The following is a 27,470-nucleotide window of genomic DNA, read 5'->3' on the forward strand; positions in this document are numbered from 1 at the left end:
TATCATTGACCATCATGTCCAGCACATATTTCAACGATATCTGGCACCAATCCCAGCATGAATGCGAGCTGCTCTCCACGATTGACTATGAGAGACAGCACCAGGATGTGGAGACGACGGTGGCCACCATGAATGCCGCGGTCGGATCCGTAGCCGCCGATGCGGATGCCAAGGCCTTGCTGCAGTCAAGTCTGTACGAGTTCTATCTGCGCTACATATGCCTGAGCAATAGGTTGGAGGATGTCTACGATAATGTGGGTATACGACTTTGTAAGGCCTAAGATGACCTTTCAAATAAAAATGGGATACATGCAGAGTTTCCAATTCTTTGACTTTTACTTGCACCCCATCTTTCCATAGATGATTCAGCCTCAGAAGCGTCAGTTGGTGCGTAAGTTACTGGACGCCTGTATGGGTCGGGTAGTGGAGCTGAAACACGATCTTGTGAACATCGATTTGATGGAGTTCAGCTACAACGACGAGGTGGTGGAACGCCTGCGCCTGACGCCCATGGAAACGGAGCTGCGGATACCCCGCTACTTTCTTCGCGAGCGCCAGCAGGAGCTTGAGTTTCGTAAGAAAACCATGCACGAGATCCTAACGAAGCTGGGCTGGCTTGAAGAGCACGAGATGGAGGAGACGGTGACCACCGAGATCGAGGCCATTAGGATGCTTCAGATGCATGAGCGAGCGCGACAAGGACGCTTGCGTGCGCACTTTATGAAGGAGATCCGCATCCTTAAGGAAAAGGGCAAGTCGGAGGAGCGCACCGAAAAGGAGCGCAGTGACTCCGGTCTGTTGGCTGCCATGAAGATTCAGAAGATGTGGCGAGGGCACACAGCCCGACGGATTACGCGCCGCCGCAAGATGGAGGAGATGATCCTCATCGGAATGCTGCCACCACCACCGGCTGTGGTTAAGGAGCGGGCCGAGAAACTGGAGAAGCTGCAGCACAACGAGAAGCGCTACCAGGCGCAAGCCCTTTACGGAAAAGAGTTTGAGGAGCGGCAGTGCGCACTGAAGGAGGAGATTCGGGCCAAGCACGGAGCCAGCATGAAGGAGGACATTGCCGATGAGATTCGGGCCTGGGTAAGGGACTGCTACGATAAGACTGGCAAGCTGCCGGACTTTCCCTCCGAGGATCAGGGTGGGTCATTGCATATCTTCAGCAGACCTGGAACTGAGAGCGAGCACAGCCGATCGTCGGCACGCTCCTCCAAGGAGTCGCGAAAGACAAAGGATAAGTCCAAATCACCCGCACGCAGTGGTGACCTCAACGTTAACGAAAACCAAGACGAGGAAGTGAGCTTCCAGCCGGCGCCATCCGTCTGCCTACCAGACATCCGTGCTGAAATCGATCTGTAAGTAAAGGAATTCATAAGTGAATCTAATTTGAATCTATTTACAACTTCAGCTTTAACGATACCTGGCGGGATAAGGATGAGACCGGTGTGCTTAGCCAAGCGGCCTACGAGGACATGATCTACAGCGACAAGTACCAGGAGGTGGAGTTGGAGTTCCGGCGCGCCGTCGACGATGTGATGCGCCAGGAGATCGAGCTGCTTCAAACGGCCGTCGGCAAGAAGGTCAAGAAGAGCAGCAAAAAGACTCGGCGATCCGGCAAGAAGAGCAAAAAGAAGAAGGAGAAGGATCTGACGCCGGATCGCACTACGGAGTCGCTGTACGAAGAGCTGGTCACGAATGGCATAATACGAAAATATCCGGAGCTAAGGCTGAAGCAATTCCTGGGCGACAAGGCGTTGACGGCCAGGAATGGCACGAATCCCTCGCCGGGCGATATCCGCCAAATTCTCACGGAGTACTGCATCCTTCCGCTGGGATCCGATGCCATCCACAACTGTACTCCACTTATACGTTCCATCCTGTTGGCCGGACCCAAAGGATCTGGAAAGAAGGCTCTGCTCCACGCCATCTGCACGGAGGTGGGAGCCGTGCTTTTCGATCTGACCCCTGCTAACATTGTGGGAAAGTATCCTGGCAAATCGGGACTCATAATGCTTATCCATCTGGTACTGAAGGTGTCACGGCTGCTCCAACCTGCGGTGATATACATGGGCGATGCGGAGCGTCCCTTCATGAAGAAAATTCCGAAGACGGATCGCACAGATCCCAAGCGGCTGAAGAAGGATCTACCCAAGCTGATAAAAAATATTGCTCCTGAGGATCGCGTCGTCTTCATCGGCACCTCCAATCTGCCCTGGGAGGCGGATCAAAAGCTACTGCAATCCGTCTACAATCGGTTCATCTATATTCCACGACCGGATTACGGAGCCATGTCTCATGCCTGGAAAACATTGTTGCAGTTCGTAAACTTGGTGATGTACTTAACAAAGAAATCTATTGATGTCGTTTGTACCCCGACAGCGATTACTCCGGTGGCATTTCCAATCTGGACACCAGCGCCATGGCCAAGATATCAGATGGCTACACCATTGGGTCCATCGATGCCTGCCTCAAGGAAGTGATGACCTGCAAGCGAAAGCTCCAGCTGCGCACCCAACCGTTGACCAACGCCGAACTGATCAATGTTCTGTGGTATATAGTTTAAACTACGAAACAAGATGCATATTAGTTTCCATGCCTTGCAGCTCACGAGATCCTGTCTATCGCGAGGAGGAGGAAGCTTTCGATTCCTGGTGGTCGAAGACCCCACTCGGCCGACGTCGTCAGCGGTTTTTGGAGCTGGAGGAGGAGCGATTGCTGGAGGAGCAGGCCCAGGCTGCCAAGCAGGGAAATGGTAACAAAAAAAAAGGGTCTTAATTGAAAGGTAATCATTGCACTTCTTATATTTAAGCCTAATTTATAAGGACACATCTTTGGATTGCTAATGGTTACAATTCATTCAACGCTGTGGCTTGCTTTACAATCTTGCATTTATTATGAAACTACAATGTATATGTTTATATCTATAAACTAAAATGGGATTACATTTTTCATAAACTTGTATACCTAATAAATCAATATATTTGGTATTACATCCTATTTGAAAGCAGCATGCATATATATATATTGATTTATATATATTCTTATTCTTATGTATTTATAAGAATAATTGTTATTTAATTCTAGACTGGCAATATCCTATTTTAGCGTGTATGTGAAGTCCTTATTGCCGCTCTTCAGGTGCACCTCATTGACCGCCAGAGAGAGTGTGTCCTGGTCTTCAAGGAGCTCCTGTAGATCCGTTAGTTTCTCGTTGAGCACTTTCTCTTGGTCTCCCACGCACCAAAGAAGGCTCACGTGGAACGAGGCCGGATCATAGAACTGCTGCAGCCGGTAGTCCAGCATCACCTGGTCGATGGGCTGTAGGATGGCAGTCATCTTCTCAGCAAAAGCAGCATCCAGGGGCGCTGCAATGAAGGTCCTGGTTCGCTCCTCGTTCGTGTAGATCCGGAGTCCCTGCAAAGTGGCGGCGAATCTAAAAGGATTGCTTATTTGTTATGAACTTTACTTCTTGCTATTGGGTCAAAAATCTCACCCCGTAGAGCTGTTGAGAGCGGCTTGCAAGGATCGGGAGAACTCATCGATCTGGTGGTACTGCAGCACCACTGTTCGACTCAGGCTCAGATGGAGAGACTCGTTCGGCTGCAGTTCTACCTGTGGCTCCATACGCGCAATTGCCTCAGATTGGAACTCCTCCAGCTGGTCAGCACATGCTGTTGCCGGCACATAGACGTAAGTGGCCCAGTTTCCCCGTTCGTGCTTGAAGCTACGGATGCGGCCGCCATGCTGCGCGGGATCATCCACCACATCCTCGACGAACTCCTCGGGCTTGGGCTTCTTGGGGCCCAGCAGGGCGGCTGCTGTGGGCAGGGCCGGTCTTTGGCGGTTAAAATGTAGAAATCTACGGGTATTCCAGTAAAGCACTTTACCTTTTCAAGCAGCTCAGTGCTGGAGTTTGTATGGTTTCGGTGCAGTCCTCATCTTCGGAGGCGGAGGAGCTGCTGCCGCCATAGTCTACGAGGGCCATATTATTATTTGTTTATTTATTTTTGTTTTATTTCATTTAACAAGTGACCAACAGCCCAATGTTCGCCGGTTTTTATTTACATTTATCGACTATCGATTAAATCAACAGTGATGTGCGTTTAGCTTTTTTTTTGTTTGTTTTAAGCAATTTAATTTTATTTATTAAAATTGAAGAAAAAATTTATAAAATTTACATAATATAAATGATTTAAAATGATTTAAGGCTCATTTTTTAGCTATTTTTTGTTATAAATTTTGTAATTCCCCAGATGAAAAGTATTGACCGTTAAAAGCCTTAAAATTTAAAATTTTTATTTTTTATTTAGACTAAATCGATTAAAATGCACAAATTGGTCTACTACGAACTAGCTTCAATAGTCGGGCACTGCTCGCCGCCATTCTTCTGCAGCTTCGACTGCTCCCACTGGTAATGGTAGAACCGTCCCAGTTGGAAGAGCTGCGTCAGACTCACGAAGAGATTCACCGCGAACAAGCTATAGTTCTTCGGTATGATCACCAGGGAGTAGCGCGTCCAGATCAGGTTCGTTGCCCCAAGGGCCAGACATCCATTGGGTGAGATCGTGTCCGCAGGACGCGTCAAATCACCGATACCCGCGATAACGAGGCTCTGGAGTGGAAGATAGAATGCGTGCGGAGATTAGGGGGATCAGGCCGATAATGCAGGGTAAATCCCCCCATTGACTGCAAATCTGAATGGCATGTTGCCAAAGCTTCCAGGCAAAACAGCAAAAGTATTATGAAATATTCCATGAGCCACGAAAACCACACAATCATTCAGTTATCAGAATCTCGCGCGTGGAGAGGAAAATGGTATATACATATACGTACTAATTTATCGCGAGCTTGAACAGGTTTGCCGAGAACTAAGCAAATAATAATAAAACACAATATGCGCCCACAGATTTGTTTATCAGTACGGTGATAATGGCCATTGGCTAAGGACACAGGGTTCATGGTTATGCAAGTAGTGCCAAAAACTTACCCACTTAACGATTGGACCCCAGAAGAATATGGTCTTGGGGCCTGGAGGAAAGATATGTTAGTATCTTCTCGGTGCTCGAAATACCTCAATTATCACCTGCAGGATGCATCCACAAGGGTCGCATCTTGGCGGGCACATACTTGTCACAGGCGTTGATAAGTCCATTGTACGCCCTGGAGTGAAGACCCATTCCGGTGGAAGCTGGAGCTGTGGGAGCAGGCGGCGTAGGAGGAGTAGCAGACATTCCGGATCACAGGTATTTTCCCTCTATTTTCCAACGTCCAACCGATCGCAGTTGCAAAGAGAAACTGCTGTTAGATTTGCAAGTCGAGAGGAAATCTATATAGCCAACCTCTAATCAAGTATTTGTTGAGTATGGGTTGATTGACTGGAAGCGCGGGAATAACAATCGTTTGGTATTGAGTTAAACCAGGTGGGAAGTGGTGCTCCTGAACAATCTGAGACACAACAGCTCCAACGAAGCGTCCATCTACAACTGAGCTTTCCGAAAGGTTCGCCGTCCATACACATATGTTTATGTTTCGCTAGTATTATTAGTTATTAGCTTAGAGCTCCTGTTATCACCAGCATTATCAGCAACAAGTATACGACGCCAGCCCCTCTTTTCACACTTTGCTTTTGCCACAAAACTAATAAAAGTTGTTAGTTATATTCTCTTTTTATTGATTTTTAATTAATTAGTGATTTCATGAGTAATTGAGTAAAACTCAAAACAGTTATCGTACAACCAATGTGCAAATACATTCAGCACACATGGCGTATGAGTGATGTGATACTCTTGATAATCCGTTTTCAATAGGTTTCTATGGAATTATACTCCTTCGCAATTATTAACTACACATTTAATTTAGATCACTCGAGCATAATTGCATTTTGTATTTAATCAAAGAAATAGATATTGATTACTTTTGGATTGTGATAATATGGCAAGTTTTCCTAAGTAAACACTGAAAATAATACTTTAAAGGAAAATAGTTCCCAGAAAACTGCTTTTACACTTAATTATTATGAATTAATTTTTCTATTTCTAACCCATTGTTGCCTTAAATCCAATCCAATAAAACGAACAATTGAGTTACTCTAGTGACTAAAGTCTTATAATATATTGGTTTATCATTCTCGTTTCGATTTAACTATACGCAAAGCCTCCACGGTTACAACTTAAGTAATACGAATCACGTCGATAAGGCGGTGTACCATAAATAATAATGGTTAACAAATTGTAAAACGCAGATGCCCGATCTGCGAGCACAGCTTTCTCTTAATCCTTTCGTTTACGTTGTGCGTTGTGGGATTTGTATGTACATAAGAGTTCGATTGAAGTCTATATGAAGGGGACAGCACCGGTATTCGATTTGATATGTCTCTAATTCTGCGCCACTGGCTGCTCCTGCTTTAGCTTCTCCTGACCCTGGTGGTAGTGGTAGGCCCGTGCCAGCTGCACCACCTGCGTGATGCCCACGAAGAGATTCACGGCAAACAGGCTGTAGTTCTTGGGTATGATCACCAGCGAGTAACGCGACCAGATAATTCCCGTGGCAGCCAGGGCGGCGCATCCGGACACGGAGATGGTGTCGGCCGGTCGGGCCAAGTCACTCAGGCCGGCGGCAACGAGACCCTGGCAAAGTAAAAACGGATTAGAATGCTTGTATCGGTTTCTTATAAAAAGATGCCACCATATACTGAAGCTTAATATGGGTTAGTTACCGTATTAAGGAATCACAAATGGCTTTTCTTTGTTTTTCAAACTATTCGTTTGCTGTTTGCTATACATATGTACAAATAATAGTATAAGGCATCTATATTTAAGATATAGCTGCCATCGAAATAAACATAAACAAATGCATATAATCCTGGTATATAGCTGCTTGAGGTGCCGATAAAGTGCTTCAGCTTTCTGATGAGTATTTGATATTTTTCAAGCGATATTCGGGAATCTTTCTTTATAGGGCTCCACAGCTGAAAGCAACCAGAAAGCAATCCGCTCACAAACACAACCGCATGCGGTTATCAAGCGCAGGTTGCTCGAAATAATCAAATAATTTCATTTAATGGCACCTGCGCACAGATTTGTCTACCGTCGTTTCGGATTTATGGTGAACTATAGTGTGTGTGCGATAATGAAAATCAGCGAAGGTCGTGCGTTGTCCGAGTTATGTAATCCCATTCGTCTGGCTTTCTGTCTCCTACTTACCCACTTGAAGACGGGAGCCCAGAAGAATATCGTCTTGGGACCTGGAATCAAAACAAACTTATAGTTGGGGCTCTACATGGCATAGTTGTCCGTGGGCCTTACCAGCTGGATGCATCCACAGTGGGCGCAGCTTGGCGGGCACAAATTTGTCGGCGGCGCCAATCATCCCGTTGTACAGCTTGGAGTGGATGCCCTTTCCGGCGGAAGGTGCGGCCGATGGTGGTGGCGGGGGAACGGGCGGTGGTGGCTGAACGGCGGCGGACGACATTTTGTTGTTGTTGCTATTTGTGCGAAAAAATTCCACGGGTCGCAGTGATGGTAATTTATGCGTCCAAACTCGTTGGCTGGCAATCACAAAATAAAATCTACTATGAAACGCTAAACAACAAAAGCCAAAAAGCTTAGCGAGAGAGCGAAAGAGGGAAAGAGAGCAAAAGATAGAGAACTAGCACCCACACAACCGCAAACTCGAACAGCTGAGCGCGCTATTTACTAACGTGTTTAATTTGACACGTTAAGGAAATACCTACACAATTGCACCTACAACTCGTACTTGACTTTCTAAAAACTGCTAAAATCATGCATTCATCTATTTAGGCTCTTTAGGAACAGGTTTTTGCCCGATCACAGGTTCATTAGCTGCCGCACAACATCCTTGACCTTGAGGAGAGTGTGCCAATTTCCGCAATTTCCGCAGCTAAATGTTGACGGAAGCAAAAGTGTCTCAATCGAATGCAGCGCTACCCATACACGAGCAATATCTCTATAAATAGCACGTAAATGCATGTTTTTTTTTAGGAGTCACGCGATCCTAGTGATGAGCCATTTCTCGCGCCTGTGATGATTTCAAAATACGTTAAATGTATTCCTAAATCTTATATACATTAAAGCGCAAATAAAATAGTTTATTAAAAACATAAAATTACACAATTAAAAAAAAATTTATTACACCTACAACAGCTGGCGTACTAAAGACAATTTACCTTCTCTAATTCTAGTATTGCAAAACGTTGCCTTGCTTGCATATACAAGTTGAAAACGTAGCTAAAAGTTTATTTAAGAAAAATGAGGGCCATTTATTAAAAGATTTGTGCTGACTGAAAAAATCCACTTTTGTAAGTGTAGTTTCCAATACAATATTTTAAATGTCCCATAACAGATTGTAGGAGTCCATGTAGATGATATGTAACTTACATGTAAATATTTTGAGTAGTTCAAAAAACAACCGCCAGGGGAACTCCAAGCTCCTTAAATACTTTTAATAAAAGAACGCATATGTAAAATTAAAGAGCTATTTATTTCCACACTCCTCAAGGTTATTAAGTAAAGCATAGACCATATTACCCAACTAAAGCTACATGATTTAAAGTATCTTATACTATCGGTCTCACCTGAAGACTAGCGAAATTGATGCCTTCCAGATGAGTCATTAACATAACTAGATCCATCAATTGGGGGAAACGCCCAGTACCTGCTGTTGCAATCCGAATTGGATGATCGGTCTGATTGTTTACAAATATTTACTTGATCTGTTACCATGTGAAAACTGTTTTTTAGCTGCCCTACAAAAGGTAGACGGGCAATTGCGCATTAATGGGAAACGTGCTCAAGTGACGCACTAGCTCAAACAAACGCTAATTATTTAGCTGATCGGCCGACGCGACGGACAACTCGAATGCCTGGTCTTGAAACGCGACACGACTGGACAGACTTATGACTTGTGCTTATAAATTTCCACTTAACTTATCTGGCTGGAAAAAAAATGATGAGTGGCCTTTTGCTTTTATCGTTTTCATGTTAGAAATGTATACATATGTAATTTCAATTACAAATCAGAAGCGTACATATTTAAATAATTCCATATAAATCAAATAGGTCTACATTGTTTTTGAAATTGTTTTTTTTTTTCATTCCTGTGTGTATATATTTTGGATGATCTATAGGAGAGTCACTCCAATCGGATAAGTCCTTGCATCGCACAGCCACACACGCACGAGTGTGTCTATGTGTGAATTTTGTAATTTTGATAACACAGAATTGAGAGAAGCTAAAACGGCTGCAGCGGATTATCCGTTGTGTATCCTCCCGAGTTCCTATTTTCTCGTCCCTAATACGAACCCGGCTGTCTAATTGCTGCTGTGTGGTGGACAAAATATATAATGCTATTATTATGTGAATTGGTTGGCGGCTCGTCGGGCTTGTTCATACACAAGGAATTGTGTACGGATAAACGCCAAGTTATGTGTGTTGCACGTGTTTGGTTTTCACTTCACTGCTACTGCGGCTGCCCTCGGTTTGGATCGTTAAAAGTTGAATGAGTTCATGGGCAGCTTATCGGCATTCGGATCGAAATTGTATTGTGTGCCGTCGGAGCTCGGTGCCATGTTAGTCTGTTCGCCCTGCAAGGATTCAAAAACGTTTTAGAATAATAACAAGGGCTAGTTACACTTTTGGCTCACCTCATCCGTGAAGTACTGATCAATGATTTCATAAGCTAGTTTGTAGATTTCAACGTTTTCGTGGCTCTGCAGCCGCTCGATCTTGGCCAGACCCTCGCATTCCTCAATAAAGTTGGCCACCGCCTCAACATGAGAATCGGCCACTTTGAGCATATTGTTCAGGCCATCCAGAACAACCTGTGCGAAAGAGAAAATATGTTACTCTATGAACACTTTGACAATGAGTCGCAGATTCGACTTACATTTATAACTTGCGTATCCTGGCACGAAAGGAGGTCACAGAATGGCGGAATAACGCCCTCCTTAATCAGGGTGAAGACCTGTTCGCGGTTGCCGCTAATGGTCAGATTGCTGATGGCCCAGGCAGCTTCCTTCTGTGTCTGGAACTCGCCCTTGCTCAGGTTCTCGATAATTTTGGGCAGGAGACCCACGTTGATAACGGCCTGCACCTGCGACTGATTTCCAGCGGTAATGTTCGAAAGGAACCAAACCGCCTCCTTTCGGATCTTCTCCTTGGGATGCGAGAGCAGGCCCGGGAAGTAGGAGAGCGCGTCATAGTTGAGCACAACTTGTGTCTGCTCATCCGATCCAGTCACAATATTGCCAACAGCCCGCAGTGCGGCGGTCTGAACCTTGACCTCGCTGTTGCCCAGCAGTGGTATCAGCTTGGGCACAACTCCACTCTCAATGACCATCTGGATCTGCTCGTTGCCTCCGTCAGTCAAATAGCTGATGGCCCAGACCGTGTCCACCAGGATGTTCGTGTCGGTGTGATGGATGAGCACATTCAGTGCGGGCAGGATCTCATGAATGGTGGCAGCCGGGGGAGGCGGATCCTTGTTGCGGCACAAATTTACAATCACCCATGTTACATTGCGCAAGAATGAGATGGGGATGTCCGGCTTGATGAACGACAACAGTGGCTGCACGACTCCGTGCTTAATGACAAAATCGCGGAGCAATGGACCATCGCCGATGATGTTGCCCAGGGCCCACACGGCTTGTTCGCAAACATTGGGAGCGGGCGAGTTGAGAAGTTGAAGGAAGAGCGGCACGGCACCGGCGGCAACAACCTAAACAGGATTATCTTGCATTACAACAAAGAAAGCGCGAAGATGGTAGGATAAACGCACCTGATTGGTCTGGACCGATGTGCCAGAGGCAATGTTGGTCAGGGCCCAGGCGGCCTCGAATTGGAGCATTGTGTGATTGTGTTGTTTGAGGCACTCCACCAGGATGGGCAGAATGTCACTTTGGATCAGATCGTTGATGGGTGGATTCTTGTCCGACGAGAGCAGTTTGCGGGCAGCCTGAACGGCGACCAGTTGCTGCTCCGGCTTGGTGGAGTCTGCGGCTGCCTGGGCAAGCTTCTTCAGGTTAATGGACGAGGACAACTGCTCGTCCTCATCTGTGTTCGAGTCCAGATTGGGCACATTTCGCCGCTTGAGAATCGTCTCCTCGCGCTTGTTCTTCCTCAGCTCGACGGTGACTTCGTTTCGCCGACGTCGCATTTCCTGCACGGAAATAAGTTTTACAATGTTTTCCATTTCAGCAGTAACTTTCAACTACTTACATCCTGATCCTTTCCTTTGTTTTTGAAGTTTTGTAAACGATTTTGCTCCAGAGACGTCATTTTGTCGGTTTTCTTTTTTTTCCTCTATGCCGCTTCAATAAGGAGCCGCTATTGCGTTTGACTGTTTGGAAATGCGTAAGTTAAAAACAATTATGTAGGTGCGGAGATGGCGACGTACGCCTCCTGGCATTTTCGATGTACAATTATTTGTTTCAATTGCACACCAGCCAATGGGAAAAATTAATCGCACACACACCAGCGCGCACACAAGAAAAAATAACGTAGAATCGACCAACACAGTTGCAGCACAGCACGATGGCGCAGGCGATGAAAAAAGAAATGGCGAAAAAATACATGAAAATTAGCAATGCTAGGGGCGAAAAAAGTGTTTTTCTTTGTCCTCGGTAGCGGGTACTTACGTTTGTATCTCGTAAATTGGGTTTCGCCCACGACACACACACTTTCTACGCCTTTTAAAAGTGATCAATTTCTTTCCTTTTTTTATAAAAATTGCAATCAGTGACAGCGACGTGAGTGAAGTTGGCTGCGGTTGACAATTCGGGACTGTCCACTCATAGGCAGGGTCGATTAACGTGCCTATCGTCAGATCTGGACTTGTATCGACTTGTCTAGCTTTATTTTATAGTCACTAAATTTTTAAAATTAGTTTGTGGTGCGCAATTCTAAGAACTTAAGCAGTAAAGCCGTTACATAGTTGGATCAGTTAACTTTTGATTTAAGAAATACGTTCACTTGTTTCAATTATATTATTAAAATATTTGTATTTGTTTTGAATTTTTCAAGCTGGTTTGTCGTGCTAGTTCTTCAACACATCCCTAGCACAGTATCGATACTTTAAAGCCTTGCGCGCTATCGATACCCTCTGGAGTTCCATCACTATTATTGAAACTATTCTGTCCAGGCAAGGTGTGCAAAAAACGTTTAATCGCAAACAGCGACCAATTTGCTGATCTGTGACGGTATTCCCACAGCATGCATGGACACTAGGACGATCCGCACCCAGCGAGAGTGCAATGACGGAGAATACAGAGAAAGGGGCGAGCGTGGAAACGCCGCAAGTGGCGGGGTCTCAGCCAAATCCTCCGGAACAGGAGCCACTTACTCTGGTCGAGGTTCCGCCAATTAAGGTAAAGAGCGAACGACCGGACGCAGAGGTGGAGGCCAAACTCCGGGCCCTGAATGCCAAGATCAAGGCGGAGATGGTGACTTTGCAGCGGAGGAGCAACAGCAAAGAACTAGGAAACAGGGACGAATCGGGGGACAGCGAGAGCTCCGCCTCGGCGGACGACAAGAAGGGCATTGAGCCGGTGAAGTCCTCGAACGAGATCCTCGCTGAGCTGTTCGGCGTATTCAACGCCGCTCCTCCAGAGGAACTGCTAGACGACAATCTGTTCAAGAAAAAGAAAAAGGTCAAAAAGGAAAAGAAGGAAAAGAAGGCGAAGAAAAAGAAGACGGCCAAATCGGATGGCGAATGCAGCGATTCGGAGGCGGAAGGCAAGCACAAGCACAAACGTAAGAAGCACAAACACAAAGAGGGCAGGGTCAAAGACAAGGAGAAGGATCGGGACCGGGACAGGGACAAATCCAAGGAGAAGGACCGGGACCGGGACCGGGACAAATCCAAGGAGAAGGACCGGGACCGGGACAAATCTAAGGAGAAGGATCGGGACCGCGTTACGGAGAAATTAAAGGAGAAGGATCGGGACAGGGATAGGGCCAAATCCAAAGATAAGTTTACGGCAGCACAAGCTCCCTTTGAAAAGGAGAAAGAAAAGTCTGAGAGCAGGAAGCGCAGCGCTGTGGAGCCTGCCAGTCATCCCGAAAAGCGGGAACGACATGAGAGGGACAAGCAGCGCGATTGGGAACGTGAAAGGGAACGGGAAAAGGAGCGTGAGAAGGAACGGGAAAAAGAGCGTGAAAAGGAACGGGAAAAGGAACGGGAAAAGGAGCGTGAAAAGGAGCGCATCCGCTCCCACAATAGCTTTTATAACGGCCACCGTGAAGCGGATCGCTCGAAAGGATCTGAAGCTGCAAGTACAAAGCCACGGCAGGAACCAGATCTCTCCGATATCTCGCTCTCCGATGAGGAGTCGTACCTTCGGGAAAAGGCTTCCAACGGCCGCAGACGGCCGCACAACAGCTTTTATGACGGAAAGGAGGAACCCTCGGTTTCACCCCGGAGAAACGTGCGCGAATCCAACTCCAGGAGGAATCGAAAGTCAAGATCTCGGTCTCGTGAGCTCGGAATCGACAAAAAGCGTTTGCTCGAGATCGCGCGACGGAATGCCATTAACATGTTCAAACGGGGAACAATGCCTGGCGTGGCTAACATGACGGCGGAGGTCAAGGACAAGGTGCTCGTCAAGATGCGCTACGGAGGACGCACTGTTCAAGATCTGACCGACTTCTGCAAGAAAATCTCCAACGGCGACGGACTGTCGGATCTGAGTTCTGAAGACGAGTCCGATGTGGATAAGAATGGTAATGCGAAGGCCTTTCATCATCCCTTTCAGCTGAAGGAGCGCGAACCAATTGTGATGCATATACGAAACTCAACGGCACTGGTTCCAGCACCAACTCGAATCGACGAGCAAACAAAGGCCATAACCATGCAGTTCCCGGTGTCGTCGGGACAGACCCATCGCAATAATGAGGTGTGGGTGCCGGTGGAGCGTAAGGACTCGCTAGTGCCGTTGCCCTCCCTTCCGCCAGCCAAACAGGCTACCAATATGTTCAAGGAAACGCCGAAGAACGTATTCGCAAAATCGATACCCTCGCAAGAGCAGCAGGAACCCGCCTTTAAGTCACTGGGAGGAGCATCCTTAGTCCCACCCCCAGCTGTCACTCAACCGCCCACTCTTCCTCAACCAGTCCCGCCGCCCGCACCAAAGGAGCCCGCCCCTGTGGCTGCTCCCTTCGTTCCCGAGGTGCCTATACCGTCTACAACGGCCGTTACGCCTGCGCAAAGTGCTTCCATTTTTCCGGATGTGACGCCGCCCTCCATGGACGTATCCAGCATAATCACCCAGCGTCTTAGTGCCATACGTCGCCTGCAGGTGAGCTTTAAAACCGTTTGTCATTTAACGGTATAACTTAATAATCCGCTTATTACTTAGGACAATCCTGCCGACTCTGAGGCTCTGAAAATGATGTACAATGCGCAACGCAACATGTCGTCGTGGGCCAACTCAAAGCACCTGCCTGGTCAGTTTACGGGGAGCACGGGCGCCCAGGTGATGAAGGCCCATGAGCTGAACAGTGGTCCGCAGCTGTGGGTGCGCAAGGACCAAATGACCTCCACCAAACCGGTGACCGGTGGCATGGGAATGGCGCTGCTGCAAAAGATGGGCTGGAAACCAGGCGAGGGACTGGGCAGATGTAAAACTGGATCATTGCAGCCACTTTTGCTGGATGTCAAGTTGGACAAACGCGGCCTGGTGTCGCGCGACGACTTAAAGCCGCCGCAAATGCGTGCGTCAGCTGCCCAGCGAAGAAATAAGAACATGGCGGTACCAGTTGGTGCCGGACCCGGTCCACCGGGGCAAGGAGCGGGACCAGGACCGCCGGCGCCATCGCCACTGGTCACCCAGGATAAGCATCCCGTGTGTGTGCTCAACGAACTGACCTCGAAGAACAAGTGGACGCCGCCGCAGTATAAGCTCCGTCAGGATATCGGACCCGCTCACAACCGCTCCTTCCTCTTTTCGGTCGAGATTAACGGACAGACTTATACGCCGGATCGCGGCTGCAACAACAAGAAGGAGGCGAAACTCAACGCAGCCACCTTATGCTTGCGAGCCTTAGGCATCCTTCCGCCCAGCTAGTGATCGAACTTCGAATAGGCTAATTTCTAGATAGTGAATATAAAAGAATCCCCCAACTGTACATACAAGTAGCCCTAAGTTTAAGTTGTAAAGTCGTGTTCGTCTGCTTTGGTGGAGAGACAAATATATTTATAACATCTGATCCTAAACTCTGTCCAACCCAGTCTTAATGCTATCTGTTAATTTGACTAAAATTACTAAAATTTAATGCACACGTAACGTTTTTATTTCTATTACTCCTCTATGAATATTTTTTTTAATTTTACAAACTATTTACTTAAATGCTGTCCCTGATTTCAGTTGTAAATTACCTGTATACTTTTAGTTCCTTAAAGAAATGCAAGTTTCGTATTTTAGTGGCATTGTTGAAGTGGTTTTCTTCCCTCAATAAATTGAACATTTTAGTTGACACATTAATTCTGCAAGTGTATCACCCGTAATTCGCGATTCAATGTTTTGGGAGAGGAGCTTTAACGCGCGAGCTTTGATTACCCGCCCGCCTCACGGGGCTTTTGCGCAAGTACACAAACAAAGCCAGCTGTTCCGAGTGGGCTAAACAACAGTGGGACGTGCGGGCCGTGTGGGCTGGGAGTGGGAGCACTGGCGCTGCAAGTTCCAAAAGATTGCTCCGCGACGAAGGTCAGTTCACGCGGAAGCTCGAACTTCGTCGGATGGCGAGCACGGACCATTGGCTTGGCTAGTGGGCGCACCAGGACACGGGCCACAGGGAGCGGAGGAGCGGACCAGAGGTCGTCACCCGGATACAGACAAAACTTTTCCGAGTGCCCCAGTCCTCGTTTGCCCAATTTCCCCCCCAGCAGCATCAATCAGCCTCAATCAGCATCCAAATGCCTGCAAAGCGTGCGCAATAATATTTGTTGTGAAAATATCCATGCCACTGTGCAAATGCTTTTTTGGAGCCACTGCGTCTTTGCATTTCGTGGTTGGTGCTGCGGATTTGGATGTGGTTTTCGCATCGACACACGCAAGCAGCAGAGCCAGCGTAACTCATAAAGTTGCATAATTACCGCACATGAATGGCTGGCGCGTCGAATTTGGGCGTTGCAGTTGCAGTTGCATTGGCCACATATCGTTGCCAACGTTGTCGCCGCTTTTGATGCACTGCCGCATTTTCGCTGGCCACTTTGTTTGCGGCCAACGCCATGGAAACGTGCCGCACCTGTGCGATTTCCATGTTTGTGTGCGATTTCGAGAGTGGCGTAAACAACAGCCACTTCCTGGACCTCCATCATCCCAACTGCTGGCCCAGCGAAATGGCCCAGATACGCCTCCAGTTCGCCAACTGGAATCTAAAGGTGAGCGCTCTGTGATAAATGGGTTTTAAGATCAGGAAGACGCCAGTATGGGTTCATATCACATATGATATATCTTTGGGATTTGGAGTCTCAAAACATGTCAATCTGGGAATTAATATCACTTTACGCTCCCAATTTCTTACTGTGTGCCAAGCTGGTTGCTTGTATTTCCCTCACTATTAAAATTGCAACTTTTCGCAAGTGAAAGTTGTGTGTGGGCCACGTTTTCACAAACGAGCCACTTGGGGCTTAATTATGCATAGGATGGTTATTTCCCTGTCAACCACGAAGCTTTTGGAAAATTGTCAATCTTCAGCTTACCGGAACCATCAAAACGTTGGTCCTTTTACAATGGAACTTCCATTACGCGAATAGCTACAATTCTATATTTTCCATTTGTTGCCAATAAAATGCACAACTATTCCGATAAATTACGAAATTCTACCATACAACTTGACTGTCGCCCGTTCGATTTCATATGCCATCCAATGAGTTTCCAGTAGATAGTCGCCTTCAGGGAAGGGCAAAATCTTCGTAACTCTGTGGTCAACAAAGTCTATGGAAACCTTGTCCACAAATAGATCGTGCTAAAATACGAAATTATATCAAATGGGTTGTAGTACACAAGGATATACTCACATCATAGGGGCAGGAATGGTTTAGATTAGAGTGGGAATTGAAGAATTCCCAAAAGTATTTCCCCACTGGGTTCGAGTCGGGGTTTCTCAAAAATCTACACGCATCCAATGTGATATTGAACATAAAGGGCCTGTAGCCGTTATATCGCTTGTATAGTATACCATTCAACTAGAAAAATAATGACGATTAAAGTGACCCGAAAAGTGTTTTATTTGTGTAATATCTACGTACTTTGACTTTTGTAACTGGCGTTTTGAACAAGTTCACTTTTAGCGTTATGTACTTGTAGCTCCGATTCACAGATCTTAAATAGCAGAATTCAAAATCAGCGAAGGTTTTGTCGAGCGATGTGCACTGCACGTTGGTGAATTCAAATTTGCAGGAGATCTGCAAGAAAATCAATTAATTGAATGCAATTTATACAAATTAGAGATAGCAACCTTTTCAGCCATAAAAAGAAATCCTAAAATGAAGATTAAGTGGCAGCGTAGATTCCTCAACATCATGCAATAATGTCGCAACATTAACTAAACTAAATTGGATTTTAATATATTGCAAAACTTTCATAATAACGTAGGAAGTCCAATTAAACTAGGTAATTTAGCATCGCAAAGCGATTGGATTAATTGTATGGTTATTATAATATATAATGTTCCAATGCTCCATAAAATTACTTAATTATGCAGCAGACTAAAACCACTGAATCCATTTCAGATCTCTCCCAACGATGGACTGCCCCAGAAGATCTGCAGCGACTGCTTCACCAAGTTCTGCTCGATCAACGCATTCCGAGTCGCCTGCCAGGAGGCACAGCTGAAGCTGTCCAACATCTACGACAAGATCGATGCCAGCAGCCTGGAAGATGAGCACCACGAGGACCTGGAGCAGGCGGAGGAGCATCAGGAATCGGAAACATCCAAAGCAACATCGACGGTTTCAGCCGAAACACAACCAAACACTGCCAGTGATCCCATAGAGATTTTTGTGGATGCCGTAGACATCGACGAGGCGGAGGAGCAGGAGCAGGAGGAGGAGGAGCAGCAGTATGATGGGGAGTTGGACGAATCAATCACAGAGCAGTCTGCTCCCCCGGAACTGACCATCAGCTATGCCTGCAAGTTCTGTCTGCGCCCGCAGGAGAGCTACCAGCTGCAGCAACTCTTGCTGGAGCACATCAACGCCAGCCACGATCCGGAGCAGCCGTACAATTGTCCGGAGTGCGAGGCCCGCTTCCAGGACGCCGCCTCGCGCACGGTGCACCTGAAGAGCTGCCACGTGGAGAAGCAACATGCGTGCGGGGTGTGCGGCAAGAAGTACGGCGACAGGCACAATCTGCGCCACCACGTGGAGAAGTACCACTCGGAGACGGACTTTGAGTGCGCGCTGTGCGAGAAGCGCTTCTACACCCGCAAGAGCCTCAACTACCACATGAAGTGGCACAATCCGGAGCGCCAGTTCAAGTGTCGCCACAGCGGCTGCGAGCGACTCTTCATCAGCCAGCGGCATCTCATGTGCCACGAGGCCACCCACTCGGGCACCAGCTCCCGGAAGAGCGAGCACTGCGGCTTCTGCGGCAAGAGTAAGAATCACCAATTGCATTGAATACTGCTTATACGCCATGTTGACCAATATATCCACACAGCATTCATACATCTGAAGACCCTTCGCTGGCACATTTACAGGCAGCACGGCGGCGAGAAGCCCTACAAGTGTGCCAACTGCACGGAGGGTAAGTCAAGTTGGATCCTCCGGTTCGGGGACACCCACACGGGATCTTCTGGTATTGGAAGATCCATCGATTCAAACGATTCACAAACATGAGCATTAACCATATATCAATCTGTCGCATCATATATATCAACATTCTCACATCCAACAAGCGCTTTAAGAACATAGAAACTGGGCCCAGACCGGCTGCTTCTGCCGCCTTATATAGTGTGTTTTAGTCAAGCCAAGAGCAACGGTAAAGATAATGGCTAACCCAGCTCCATTTTGTACACCTTTTTAGCCATCGCATGCGATTAACGAACGGCAAACGTTTTGTACTTTGATTTCCACTTAGCCACTTAGCGTTTTAACCAACTAAACCAATCAAAACCCATCAACCAAATGCATAATCAACTCCATCCACCGTACGAATCCCCGGAGAGCAGCATGCCAGCAATTACATAGATAATCGTCCTGCATTTAAGGAATTTCATCCATTATTGAAATATATATGATTTTGATTTTAACAAAGTTCACTTCCCACCTTCAGGACGATGCATTTTTCCGAGTTTTCTACTTCATGACACCCTACGATTAGCCACCCTGTAACACTGTACCAATGGATACTAAACCCATTTTGTGTCCACTTCCACAGTCTTTGCATCCTATGCGGAGAAGAGGATTCACATGCTGGAGCGGCACAGGGAGAACCTAACGGCCATCGAGCGGAGTGAGTGCATGCTGTGCCGCCAGCCCTTCTCCAGCGAACCGGACTTGATCCTCCACATGTCCGCGGAGCATTTGCAGCGACCTGGAGCTCCGGTCATCGCGAACAACAAGCGGGTGCTGCAGCAGAAGCGGGAACGCCAGTACTCCGGACTCTTTCAGTGCGGCAGCTGCAGCCAGCGGTTCAACATGAAATCCGCTCTGGAGCGGCACGCCGCCGTGCATTCCGAGAAGGATCGACCGCACGCCTGTCCACACTGCTCCAAGCGGTTCAAGCGCGCCCAGGACATGAAGTGGCACATCAAGACGCACGAGAAGGAGAAGCCCAATGTTTGCGATGTTTGTGGCAAGGCCTTCGCCCTCAAGTATGTGCTCACCCAGCACCGGCTGAGTCATGAGGGTAAGTATGCCCACATGTCTCTTTTAAGATCTCTAATACGTAAGTAAGCTTCAATCTTTTGCAGTCTTGGAGAAGAACTTCAAGTGCAACGTTTGCGGTCGAGCCTATCTGTTCGAGAAGTCATTGCGGCTGCATCAGCGAACTCACACGGGCAAAACCTACTACAAATGCGATCTCTGTCAGGAAAGATTTGTCACGCACATTAAGCTTAAGAGTACGTATGCGAAACCACTCAATGATGCACTTCCATCTAGATGAATATCACTTCCAGCTCACATGCAAAAGACACACGCCTCTCAGCCGCACGCGGCGGACCACCCTCTGGATGATCTGATCAACATTGTGATTTCCTAACCAAGTGGAACAGCAAAGATATCTGTCATAGCCAAGCACAGCGCAGAAACTGCAATGCACTGCGAGCTTAGCTCTCGGAACTCAAGCCTACATAGACCATATACATACATGTACCCTCCATCCACTCACTAGACCATATGCACGCAGCGATCCTAGGATCGCAGATGTGCTTAGAGCTTTATTTAGAAGATACTCCGTAGGCCATAACCCGTACATATATCTCTGTCCATTTCCTCTTCGATCGGTCCCTAGGCGCTTCAGCCGCATATCTCTTTCTATCTCTGATCCATATTAATCTCACAGAACGCCTTCAAAACTCTCCAAGCACATATATCCATTTGACCACTTAGCGATAAGCGATATGTAAGCAATGAGAACAAACAAGATGTTATACGAGCAATCTAAGCTTCGCGGCAAACTTTTAATGCTCAAGAAATGCATTTATTTCCAGATGAAACCGAGAAGTATTTACAATAATTACCGAAAATGTATAAGAATATTTAAAATATCAATATACTATGGATTTTATTATATGTAGTTGCAGATATATTTACCGAATTCATGTTCCGAATAAACATTCATTTGACCAAAGTTTGAATTGCCGTTACTTTCTGAATTGCGCGGCAGTAATCGATTACTTTTGACATCTTGCCAAAATACGTTTTTTAGTATCTTTCTGAGAACTATCTTTAAACAGCTAGTACTAATTTAGCGCGCAGTGCACTCTGAAATATTTATTTTATTTATTTTGAAATTCCTTAACTCATTTTGAGTAAAAGTTCTAGCTAGAAAACAGCCAAATGCTGCCAGCACCGCCTTCGTTCCCATTCGATAGTTGCGACCCGTGTTTCCCTGTCAACCACAAAGCTTTTGGAAAATTGTCAATCTTCAGTTTTCCGGAACCATAAATTTTTCAAAACGCTTGCCTTCTTATGGAATGGAATTTCCAATTATAAATGATACAATTATATATTTTCCATTTGTTGTCAATAAAATGCAAAACTATTCTGTGGTATTCCAAGAAATTACGAAATATTATAATATATCTTGACTACCGCCCGATCGATTTCATATGCCATCCAATGGGTTTCCAGTAGATAGTCGCCTTCAGGGAAGGGCAGAACCTTCGTAACTCTGTGGTTTACAAAGTCTATGGGAACCTTGTCCAAAAATAGATCGTGCTAAAGTACAAAATGATATCAAATGGGTTGTAGTACACAAGGATATACTCACATCATAGGGGCAGGAATGGTTAAGATTCGAGTGGGAATTGAAGAATTCGAAAAAGTATTTTGCCACTGGGTTCGAGTCGGGGTTTCTCAAAAATCTACACGCATCCACTGTGATATTGAACATAAAGGGTCTGTAGCCGCTAAATCGCTTGTATAGTATACCATTGAACTAGAAAAATAATGACGATTAAAGTGACCCTAAAAGTGTTTTATTTGTGTAATATCTACGTACCTTAACTTTTGTAACTGGCGTTTTGAACAAGTTCACTTTTAGCGTTATGTACTTGTAGCTCCGATTCACAGATCTTAAATAGCAGAATTCAAAATCAGCGAAGGTTTTGTCGAGCGATGTGCACTGCAGGTTGGTGAATTCAAATTTGCAGGAGATCTGCAAGAAAATCGATTAATTGAATGCAATTTATACAAATTAGAGATAGCAACCTTTTCAGCCATAAAAAGAAATCCTAAAATGAAGATTAAGTGGCAGCGTAGATTCCTCAACATCATGCAATAATGTCGCAACATTAACTAAACTAAATTGGATTTTAATATATTGCAAAACTTTCATAATAACGTAGGAAGTCCAATTAAACTAGCTAATTTAGCATCGCAAAGCGATTGGATTAATTTGATGGTTATTATAATATATAGTGTTTCAATGGTCCATAAAATTACTTAATTATGCAGCAGACTAAAACCAGTGAATCCATTTCAGATCTCTCCCAACGATGGACTGCCCCAGAAGATCTGCAGCGACTGCTTCACCAAGTTCTGCTCGATCAACGCATTCCGAGTCGCCTGCCAGGAGGCACAGCTGAAGCTGTCCAACATCTACGACAAGATCGATGCCAGCAGCCTGGAAGATGAGCACCACGAGGACCTGGAGCAGGCGGAGGAGCATCAGGAATCGGAAACATCCAAAGCAACAACGACGGTTTCAGCCGAAACACAACCAAACACTGCCAGTGATCCCATAGAGATTTTTGTGGATGCCGTAGACATCGACGAGGCGGAGGAGCAGCAGTATGATGAGGAGTTGGACGAACCAATCACATAGCAGTCTGCTCCCCCGGAACTGACCATCAGCTATGCCTGCAAGTTCTGTCTGCGCCCGCAGGAGAGCTACCAGCTGCAGCAACTCTTGCTGGAGCACATCAACGCCAGCCACGATCCGGAGCAGCCGTACAATTGTCCGGAGTGCGAGGCCCGCTTATCAATATAAAATCAATTATCAATTTAAAATATCAATATACTATGGATTTTTTTATATGTAGTTGCAGATATATTTACCAAATTCATGTTCCGAATAAACATTCATTTGACCAAAGTTTGAATTGCCGTTACTTTTTAAATGGCGCGGCACTAGTCGATTACTTTAGACATCTTGCCAAAATACGTTTTCTAGTATCTTTCTGAGAACTATTTTTAAACAGCTAGTTCTAATTTAGCGAGCAGTGCACTCTGAAATATTTATTTTATTTATTTTGAAATTCCGTTACTCATTTTGAGTAAAAGTTTTAGCTAGAAAACAGCCAAATGCTGCCAGCACCGCCTTCGTCCCCATTCGATAGTTGCGACCCGTGACTGCGTGTAGAATCAGTGACTAGTATCACCTGCGGCCAAACGTCGCCCATCTCTAGAGAACGTGAACACGTCAGTTTTTAGTTTGTAATATTTATAAGCGAAAAGTTCAGTGCACAGCGGTCGCGATTCCGAACTAGAAGTGGCAGCAATGCCCACGGGGAGTACCAGCTAAACTCCATAACATACAGACGGCTAAAACAACCAGCTGACCAAGTCAGAAATAACCAAAATTACCGAAATAAACGCAGACGGCGCCGCAAGTTTACCAAAAACGGATGCAAAATCCATAACAGCGAGCTGAAAATAAAGCCGCCAGTGAAAGTGGATGTGCAAGAGGGGAAGCCCGCAGGGGAAGACCGTAGAGATTAGCAGCTGCCACGCCAAGCAGATCTGACGTGCGTGTCGATAGAGAGTCAACTCCAAATCACGCCCACACTGGTTTTCTGCGGGGGCATCTAAGTACACGTAGCCATCGTCATGGCCTTGCCATTGAGTGACCTGCTCATGATTGGCGGCGGCGAGAAGAAACTGGTCGCCTGCCTGGTGCTCCTCCTTCTGGAGCTCTTCCTGGAAGGTACGTACTTGAAATCCTTATCTCCTAAATCAGCCCAAATACACGTCATGGTTTCTCGCACAGGCGCCGAGTCAACGGCCAGTCCGGCGGACATTGAGAACCATCTGGAGCTGGGCAAGGAGTTCCTTGCCCGCGGACAGCTGTCGGATGCACTGACGCACTACCATGCAGCTGTTGGTAAATATAACTGCCTTGTACCCATGAAAGCCTCGGAATATCCATGGCACTTAATTTATATTCAGTTTTTACCATGGCAGCTGTCTTTTATTTTGTATAAACTCACGTAAATTTACATAACATCGCTATCAATAGCTGCCTGAATTTAAATATTTTATAAAGATTTCAATTATTTTTGCCAAACGAATCATAGAATCTTAGGGTTTGAATAAAACATAACCATTTTTTGCAACTGTCAAGGCCAACACACTGGTTATTTCCATATAGAAATGCAGTGGATAGGCAAACTTGTATCTTTTGACTTGAATTTGATTAAATTAATTTGGTAAACTTTTGGTTAGAGCTACCTTTATTTTGTGCACGGATATCCCAGCCTTTCTCTGCCCGCGGCTTTGATTTAACCTTTACCTTTTCCACACAGAGGGCGATGCCAACAACTACCTGACGCTCTTCAAGCGTGGCACCGTGTATTTGGCGCTGGGCAAGACGCGTTTCGCCGTCCAGGACTTCAGCCGGGTGCTGGAACTGAAGCCAGACTTCACGGCCGCCCGCATCCAGCGTGGTGTTGTTCACATGAAGAGCGGAGAGTATGATCAAGCGCTCCTGGACTTCGATCAAGTGCTGCAAGAGGAACCCAACAACGGCTTGGTGCTGGAGCACTACTCCCGCTTGGCCCCCGCCCAGGAGCAGTGGCTTCTTGTGCAGCAGCTGATTCAGCACAGTGATCACCAAAATGCCATTTCCATGATCACACAGTTGCTAGAGATCTCGCCGTGGGCAGTGCCCTTCCGGCAGGCTCGCTCTGATGCCTACATTGCCATCAATGATCCCCTGTCAGCCATTGCTGACTTGCGGCAGGTGAACCGTCTCACCCAGGACAGCACTGAGGGTCACTACAACATCGCCCAGCTTCTGTACACCATTGGCCATGCCACGAATGCCTTAAAAGAGATCCGCGAGTGCCTGAAGTTCGACCCGGAGCACAAGCTCTGCTTCCCCTTCTACAAAAAACTGCGAAAGGTGGAAAAGCAGCTGGTCAACGCGGAGCAGGCGCGTGAGGAGAAGCAGTTTGCCGAGTGCATAGCCGCGGGAGAGGCAGTGCTGCGTAACGAGCCGGAGGAGACAATGATCCGGTACGAGGGACACAAGGTGCTGTGCACTTGCTACACGGCCGACGAGCAGTTCGGCAAGGCTTTGCAGCAGTGCAAGGAGGCACTAGATATTATGAAGGATGCTCAGGTCTACTGTGATCGTGCTGACGCGTTGCTGGGCACCGAGATGTACGATGATGCCATACACTCCTTCCAAGCAGCTCTCGACCTGGAGGAGAGCAACACCCGCGCGAAAGAAGGCATCCAGAGGGCGAAGAAGCTGCAGAAGCAGTCAGAACGCAGGGATTACTATAAGATATTAAACGTTAAGCGCAGCGCCAGCAAACAGGAGATCGTGAAGGCTTACAGGAAGGCGGCGCAAAAGTGGCATCCGGACAACTTCCGGGACGAGGAGAAAAAGGTGGCCGAGAAGAAGTTTATCGACATCGCCGCAGCCAAGGAGGTACTCACGGATCCCGAGAAGCGTCGCCAGTTCGACAACGGCGAGGATCCGCTGGATCCTGAGAGCAATCAGCGTGGCGGCTTCCATGGCGAACATCCGTTTGGACACTTCCAGCACGGGTCGCCGTTCCAGTTCAAGTTCCACTTCAATTAGTCAGCCAGCCAGCAGCCATTTGCTTTGTGATGTCATAGCCGCGATCCCCGATATCCTTCAACGATTTTACACTGTTTGTTTTGTTCATTTAAATGGCGTGTAAATAGTAGCATAAAGCATAAATAAACCCATGGTCCGTTGTCAGAGAGTAGCACACACACACGAATCGCAACAAAACACACTGAGCACTTACATTTAATTAGTTTATTTAATACAATACAATAATTATAATGTAGTACATTTTTCTAATTATGTATAAAAAGAAACAATATGCGAGAACAAGCAATTAAAGACTTGGCAATTTGAATTGAATATATGTTAATTTTGAACATGTTTGGAATTAAAAGTAGTCTTAAGGTGCAAAGTCTTTATAAATATTCCTCCGCTGTAGTCTGGGGTCAAAATGCGTGGAGTAACCAAAACCAAATGTTTTATCCTGATATGAACGCTTCTCAGGCGTTGGGCGTCATTATCACGTATACCATGGTGGCCAGCATCACTGACACTACCAATATTAGGTAGAATTTGAGATTATATTTTTGATCCAACGACACAGCCAGTGCACGGAACTGCGCCATGGGCGAAACCTGATCTTGGTGTCTTACCAGAGGTTTTCTGGCCTGCGGCGAGAAGCGCTTGTTTTGGAAATGACTTCTGATGGGCGGCTCCTCAACTTCGGACTCGCTCTCCGTGTCCATGGGTTCGCCTGCGGTGTCTGGCTGATCGTAGAACTGATTCAGCTGCGGATATAGGGTGTTTACTGCGGTGGTCGGCTGGAGAAGGCGACCACGGGCCAGATTGGATCCACTTACTGGAACACTCTGTCGCTGGCGAATGGGTGCCGAAGCTGGTGCTGGGCCACCAAAAGGTCTAGCAGATCCGCTGAAAGTGTTTCTTGGCGAAACGGGTGATAGTTTTGGATTGAATGACGATGCCTCCTGGTAGCTGGTCGAGTTTAAGTTGGATTGGGTCAACAGAGGACGCTCGAAACCCAAATCTGTGCGTCTGTAGGTTGAGGGTTCGATGCGTGGCTCGTATGTCGGAAGTGTATGTGGAGTAGCGGCTGGCACATGGGGTCTTTCGTAGGTGTAGCTGCGTGGTATATCCTCCTGTTCGTATAGCGGCTGGTCGACTTCGCGTGTGTACGATGTGGTCAAAACTCCGGATTTGGTTAGAGAAACGGAGCGTCTTGGCTGTTGGTCGCGGGCGTACTTAAGCCCCGGTGAGTCCACCATGTAGTAGTCATCATCCTCCGACTGGGAGCCCACATCCGAGACCGTGGTTGTAGTCTGCACAGATCTTCCCGAGATTGAGGTGTTGTCTAGTCCATAGGCGATTGTGCGTCGACTGTGCTCGCTGATCCTGTTATTGTTGCTGCTGGTGTGGCCTGCACTTCTGCCGGGCGTGCGACGTACTGGCTCCGATGTGGGCGTAGCAACCTGGCTACCATGTACAGTTTCACGCCTTGGAGTCGCTTTCTTACTTGCAGATTTGCTTTTGTTCAGCGGAACCCCGGTGATAGCGGCCTTCAGCCGGCGAATGATGACGCTGCGCGTGCTGTCCGTTACGGGAACTCCGGGCAGGCCGTGTTGCAGGCACTTGGCCAGCAGCTCCTTGTTGCCCAACGTGTCCAGGTAAGCAAGGTCCGACATTCTTTCTCGCCGTGGTGAAACTCAAAACAAAAATAGCAATGTCGTCACGATTGTTGCTGTTGCTATTAGCGATGGCACGACAGCGATAGGATGGTCTCCGTCGATGAACGTCTATCGATTGTTAGCTAAACACCTTATTTTGCCAAATTATAGCTAGATTTCATAAACAAAATGAGTAATGTACGACAGTAAAAATAAATTTTTTTGCAATATGTAGAAATACAAAGTTGTTAAAGATAAATTTAAAACTATATTATATATGCAATCGGAAAACCGTCACATGTTCAGTGTTGTAAAATTTGCGAGACTAAACATTA

General features: G+C 46.7%; 11 protein-coding genes across 16 annotated transcripts; 4 read left to right on the forward strand and 7 right to left on the reverse strand.

The window, feature by feature from the left end:
* The first annotated feature begins 3 nt into the window (after window positions 1-3).
* Window positions 4-2,944, forward strand: LOC122621055 (dynein regulatory complex protein 11). The gene is made up of 6 exons (XM_043798785.1): window positions 4-254; window positions 361-1,361; window positions 1,415-2,323; window positions 2,386-2,556; window positions 2,610-2,758; window positions 2,816-2,944. Exons 1-6 carry the CDS (start codon window positions 15-17, stop codon window positions 2,818-2,820), a joined length of 2,475 nt encoding a protein of 824 aa, XP_043654720.1. The 5' UTR covers window positions 4-14; the 3' UTR covers window positions 2,821-2,944.
* Window positions 2,945-2,993: 49 nt separating this feature from the next.
* On the reverse strand, window positions 2,994-4,057 carry LOC122621060 (U6 snRNA phosphodiesterase). Of its 3 annotated transcripts, none has more exons than XM_043798795.1 (3): window positions 3,894-4,057; window positions 3,500-3,841; window positions 2,994-3,439 (listed from the first exon to the last, which is right to left on the reverse strand). In XM_043798795.1, the coding sequence occupies exons 1-3, from the start codon at window positions 3,989-3,991 to the stop codon at window positions 3,103-3,105; spliced, it is 777 nt and encodes a 258-aa protein (XP_043654730.1). In that variant the 5' UTR covers window positions 3,992-4,057; the 3' UTR covers window positions 2,994-3,102. The 3 variants fall into 3 exon arrangements, with proteins under 3 accessions (XP_043654730.1, XP_043654731.1, XP_043654732.1); XM_043798796.1 differs by having other exon boundaries at window positions 3,500-3,821; window positions 3,894-4,013; XM_043798797.1 differs by lacking the exon at window positions 2,994-3,439 and having other exon boundaries at window positions 3,624-3,821.
* Window positions 4,058-4,285: 228 nt separating this feature from the next.
* On the reverse strand, window positions 4,286-5,506 carry LOC122621063 (mitochondrial pyruvate carrier 2). The gene is made up of 4 exons (XM_043798800.1): window positions 5,346-5,506; window positions 5,090-5,260; window positions 4,994-5,034; window positions 4,286-4,618 (listed from the first exon to the last, which is right to left on the reverse strand). Exons 2-4 carry the CDS (start codon window positions 5,235-5,237, stop codon window positions 4,349-4,351), a joined length of 459 nt encoding a protein of 152 aa, XP_043654735.1. The 5' UTR covers window positions 5,238-5,260; window positions 5,346-5,506; the 3' UTR covers window positions 4,286-4,348.
* Window positions 5,507-6,084: 578 nt separating this feature from the next.
* LOC122621062 (mitochondrial pyruvate carrier 2) lies at window positions 6,085-7,552 on the reverse strand. The gene is made up of 3 exons (XM_043798798.1): window positions 7,311-7,552; window positions 7,209-7,249; window positions 6,085-6,632 (listed from the first exon to the last, which is right to left on the reverse strand). The coding sequence occupies exons 1-3, from the start codon at window positions 7,474-7,476 to the stop codon at window positions 6,381-6,383; spliced, it is 459 nt and encodes a 152-aa protein (XP_043654733.1). The 5' UTR covers window positions 7,477-7,552; the 3' UTR covers window positions 6,085-6,380.
* Window positions 7,553-8,983: 1,431 nt separating this feature from the next.
* LOC122621057 (importin subunit alpha-4) lies at window positions 8,984-11,818 on the reverse strand. Of its 2 annotated transcripts, none has more exons than XM_043798788.1 (6): window positions 11,660-11,818; window positions 11,241-11,423; window positions 10,801-11,181; window positions 9,910-10,740; window positions 9,668-9,844; window positions 8,984-9,607 (listed from the first exon to the last, which is right to left on the reverse strand). In XM_043798788.1, exons 2-6 carry the CDS (start codon window positions 11,298-11,300, stop codon window positions 9,512-9,514), a joined length of 1,545 nt encoding a protein of 514 aa, XP_043654723.1. In that variant the 5' UTR covers window positions 11,301-11,423; window positions 11,660-11,818; the 3' UTR covers window positions 8,984-9,511. The 2 variants fall into 2 exon arrangements, with proteins under 2 accessions (XP_043654723.1, XP_043654724.1); XM_043798789.1 differs by having other exon boundaries at window positions 11,241-11,361; window positions 11,660-11,806.
* A 297-nt stretch (window positions 11,819-12,115) lies between these two features.
* On the forward strand, window positions 12,116-15,234 carry LOC122621054 (protein Son). Its single transcript, XM_043798784.1, has 2 exons — window positions 12,116-14,317; window positions 14,378-15,234. Exons 1-2 carry the CDS (start codon window positions 12,275-12,277, stop codon window positions 15,083-15,085), a joined length of 2,751 nt encoding a protein of 916 aa, XP_043654719.1. The 5' UTR covers window positions 12,116-12,274; the 3' UTR covers window positions 15,086-15,234.
* A 397-nt stretch (window positions 15,235-15,631) lies between these two features.
* Window positions 15,632-20,766, forward strand: LOC122620367 (zinc finger protein 2 homolog). Of its 2 annotated transcripts, none has more exons than XM_043797795.1 (6): window positions 15,632-16,401; window positions 17,755-18,619; window positions 18,683-18,769; window positions 19,403-19,838; window positions 19,938-20,087; window positions 20,145-20,766. In XM_043797795.1, the coding sequence occupies exons 1-5, from the start codon at window positions 16,249-16,251 to the stop codon at window positions 20,077-20,079; spliced, it is 1,683 nt and encodes a 560-aa protein (XP_043653730.1). In that variant the 5' UTR covers window positions 15,632-16,248; the 3' UTR covers window positions 20,080-20,087; window positions 20,145-20,766. The 2 variants fall into 2 exon arrangements, with proteins under 2 accessions (XP_043653730.1, XP_043653729.1); XM_043797794.1 differs by having other exon boundaries at window positions 19,403-19,873; window positions 20,145-20,762.
* LOC122620368 lies at window positions 16,833-17,543 on the reverse strand. The gene is made up of 4 exons (XM_043797796.1): window positions 17,481-17,543; window positions 17,287-17,427; window positions 17,041-17,187; window positions 16,833-16,988 (listed from the first exon to the last, which is right to left on the reverse strand). Exons 1-4 carry the CDS (start codon window positions 17,541-17,543, stop codon window positions 16,833-16,835), a joined length of 507 nt encoding a protein of 168 aa, XP_043653731.1.
* A 486-nt stretch (window positions 20,767-21,252) lies between the features above and the next one.
* Window positions 21,253-21,963, reverse strand: LOC122621755. The gene is made up of 4 exons (XM_043799731.1): window positions 21,901-21,963; window positions 21,707-21,847; window positions 21,461-21,607; window positions 21,253-21,408 (listed from the first exon to the last, which is right to left on the reverse strand). The coding sequence occupies exons 1-4, from the start codon at window positions 21,961-21,963 to the stop codon at window positions 21,253-21,255; spliced, it is 507 nt and encodes a 168-aa protein (XP_043655666.1).
* A 1,114-nt stretch (window positions 21,964-23,077) lies between these two features.
* LOC122618994 (dnaJ homolog subfamily C member 3) lies at window positions 23,078-25,813 on the forward strand. Its single transcript, XM_043795635.1, has 3 exons — window positions 23,078-23,617; window positions 23,681-23,794; window positions 24,216-25,813. Exons 1-3 carry the CDS (start codon window positions 23,521-23,523, stop codon window positions 25,499-25,501), a joined length of 1,497 nt encoding a protein of 498 aa, XP_043651570.1. The 5' UTR covers window positions 23,078-23,520; the 3' UTR covers window positions 25,502-25,813.
* Window positions 25,814-25,941: 128 nt separating this feature from the next.
* Window positions 25,942-27,232, reverse strand: LOC122618995 (LEM domain-containing protein Bocksbeutel). Of its 2 annotated transcripts, XM_043795637.1 has the most exons (2): window positions 26,314-27,232; window positions 25,942-26,241 (listed from the first exon to the last, which is right to left on the reverse strand). In XM_043795637.1, exons 1-2 carry the CDS (start codon window positions 27,151-27,153, stop codon window positions 25,954-25,956), a joined length of 1,128 nt encoding a protein of 375 aa, XP_043651572.1. In that variant the 5' UTR covers window positions 27,154-27,232; the 3' UTR covers window positions 25,942-25,953. The 2 variants fall into 2 exon arrangements, with proteins under 2 accessions (XP_043651572.1, XP_043651571.1); XM_043795636.1 differs by having other exon boundaries at window positions 25,942-27,230.
* Between the last annotated feature and the right edge of the window lie 238 nt (window positions 27,233-27,470).

This window comes from Drosophila teissieri, chromosome 3R (assembly GCF_016746235.2).
Source record: "Drosophila teissieri strain GT53w chromosome 3R, Prin_Dtei_1.1, whole genome shotgun sequence".
NCBI lineage: Eukaryota > Metazoa > Arthropoda > Insecta > Diptera > Drosophilidae > Drosophila > Drosophila teissieri.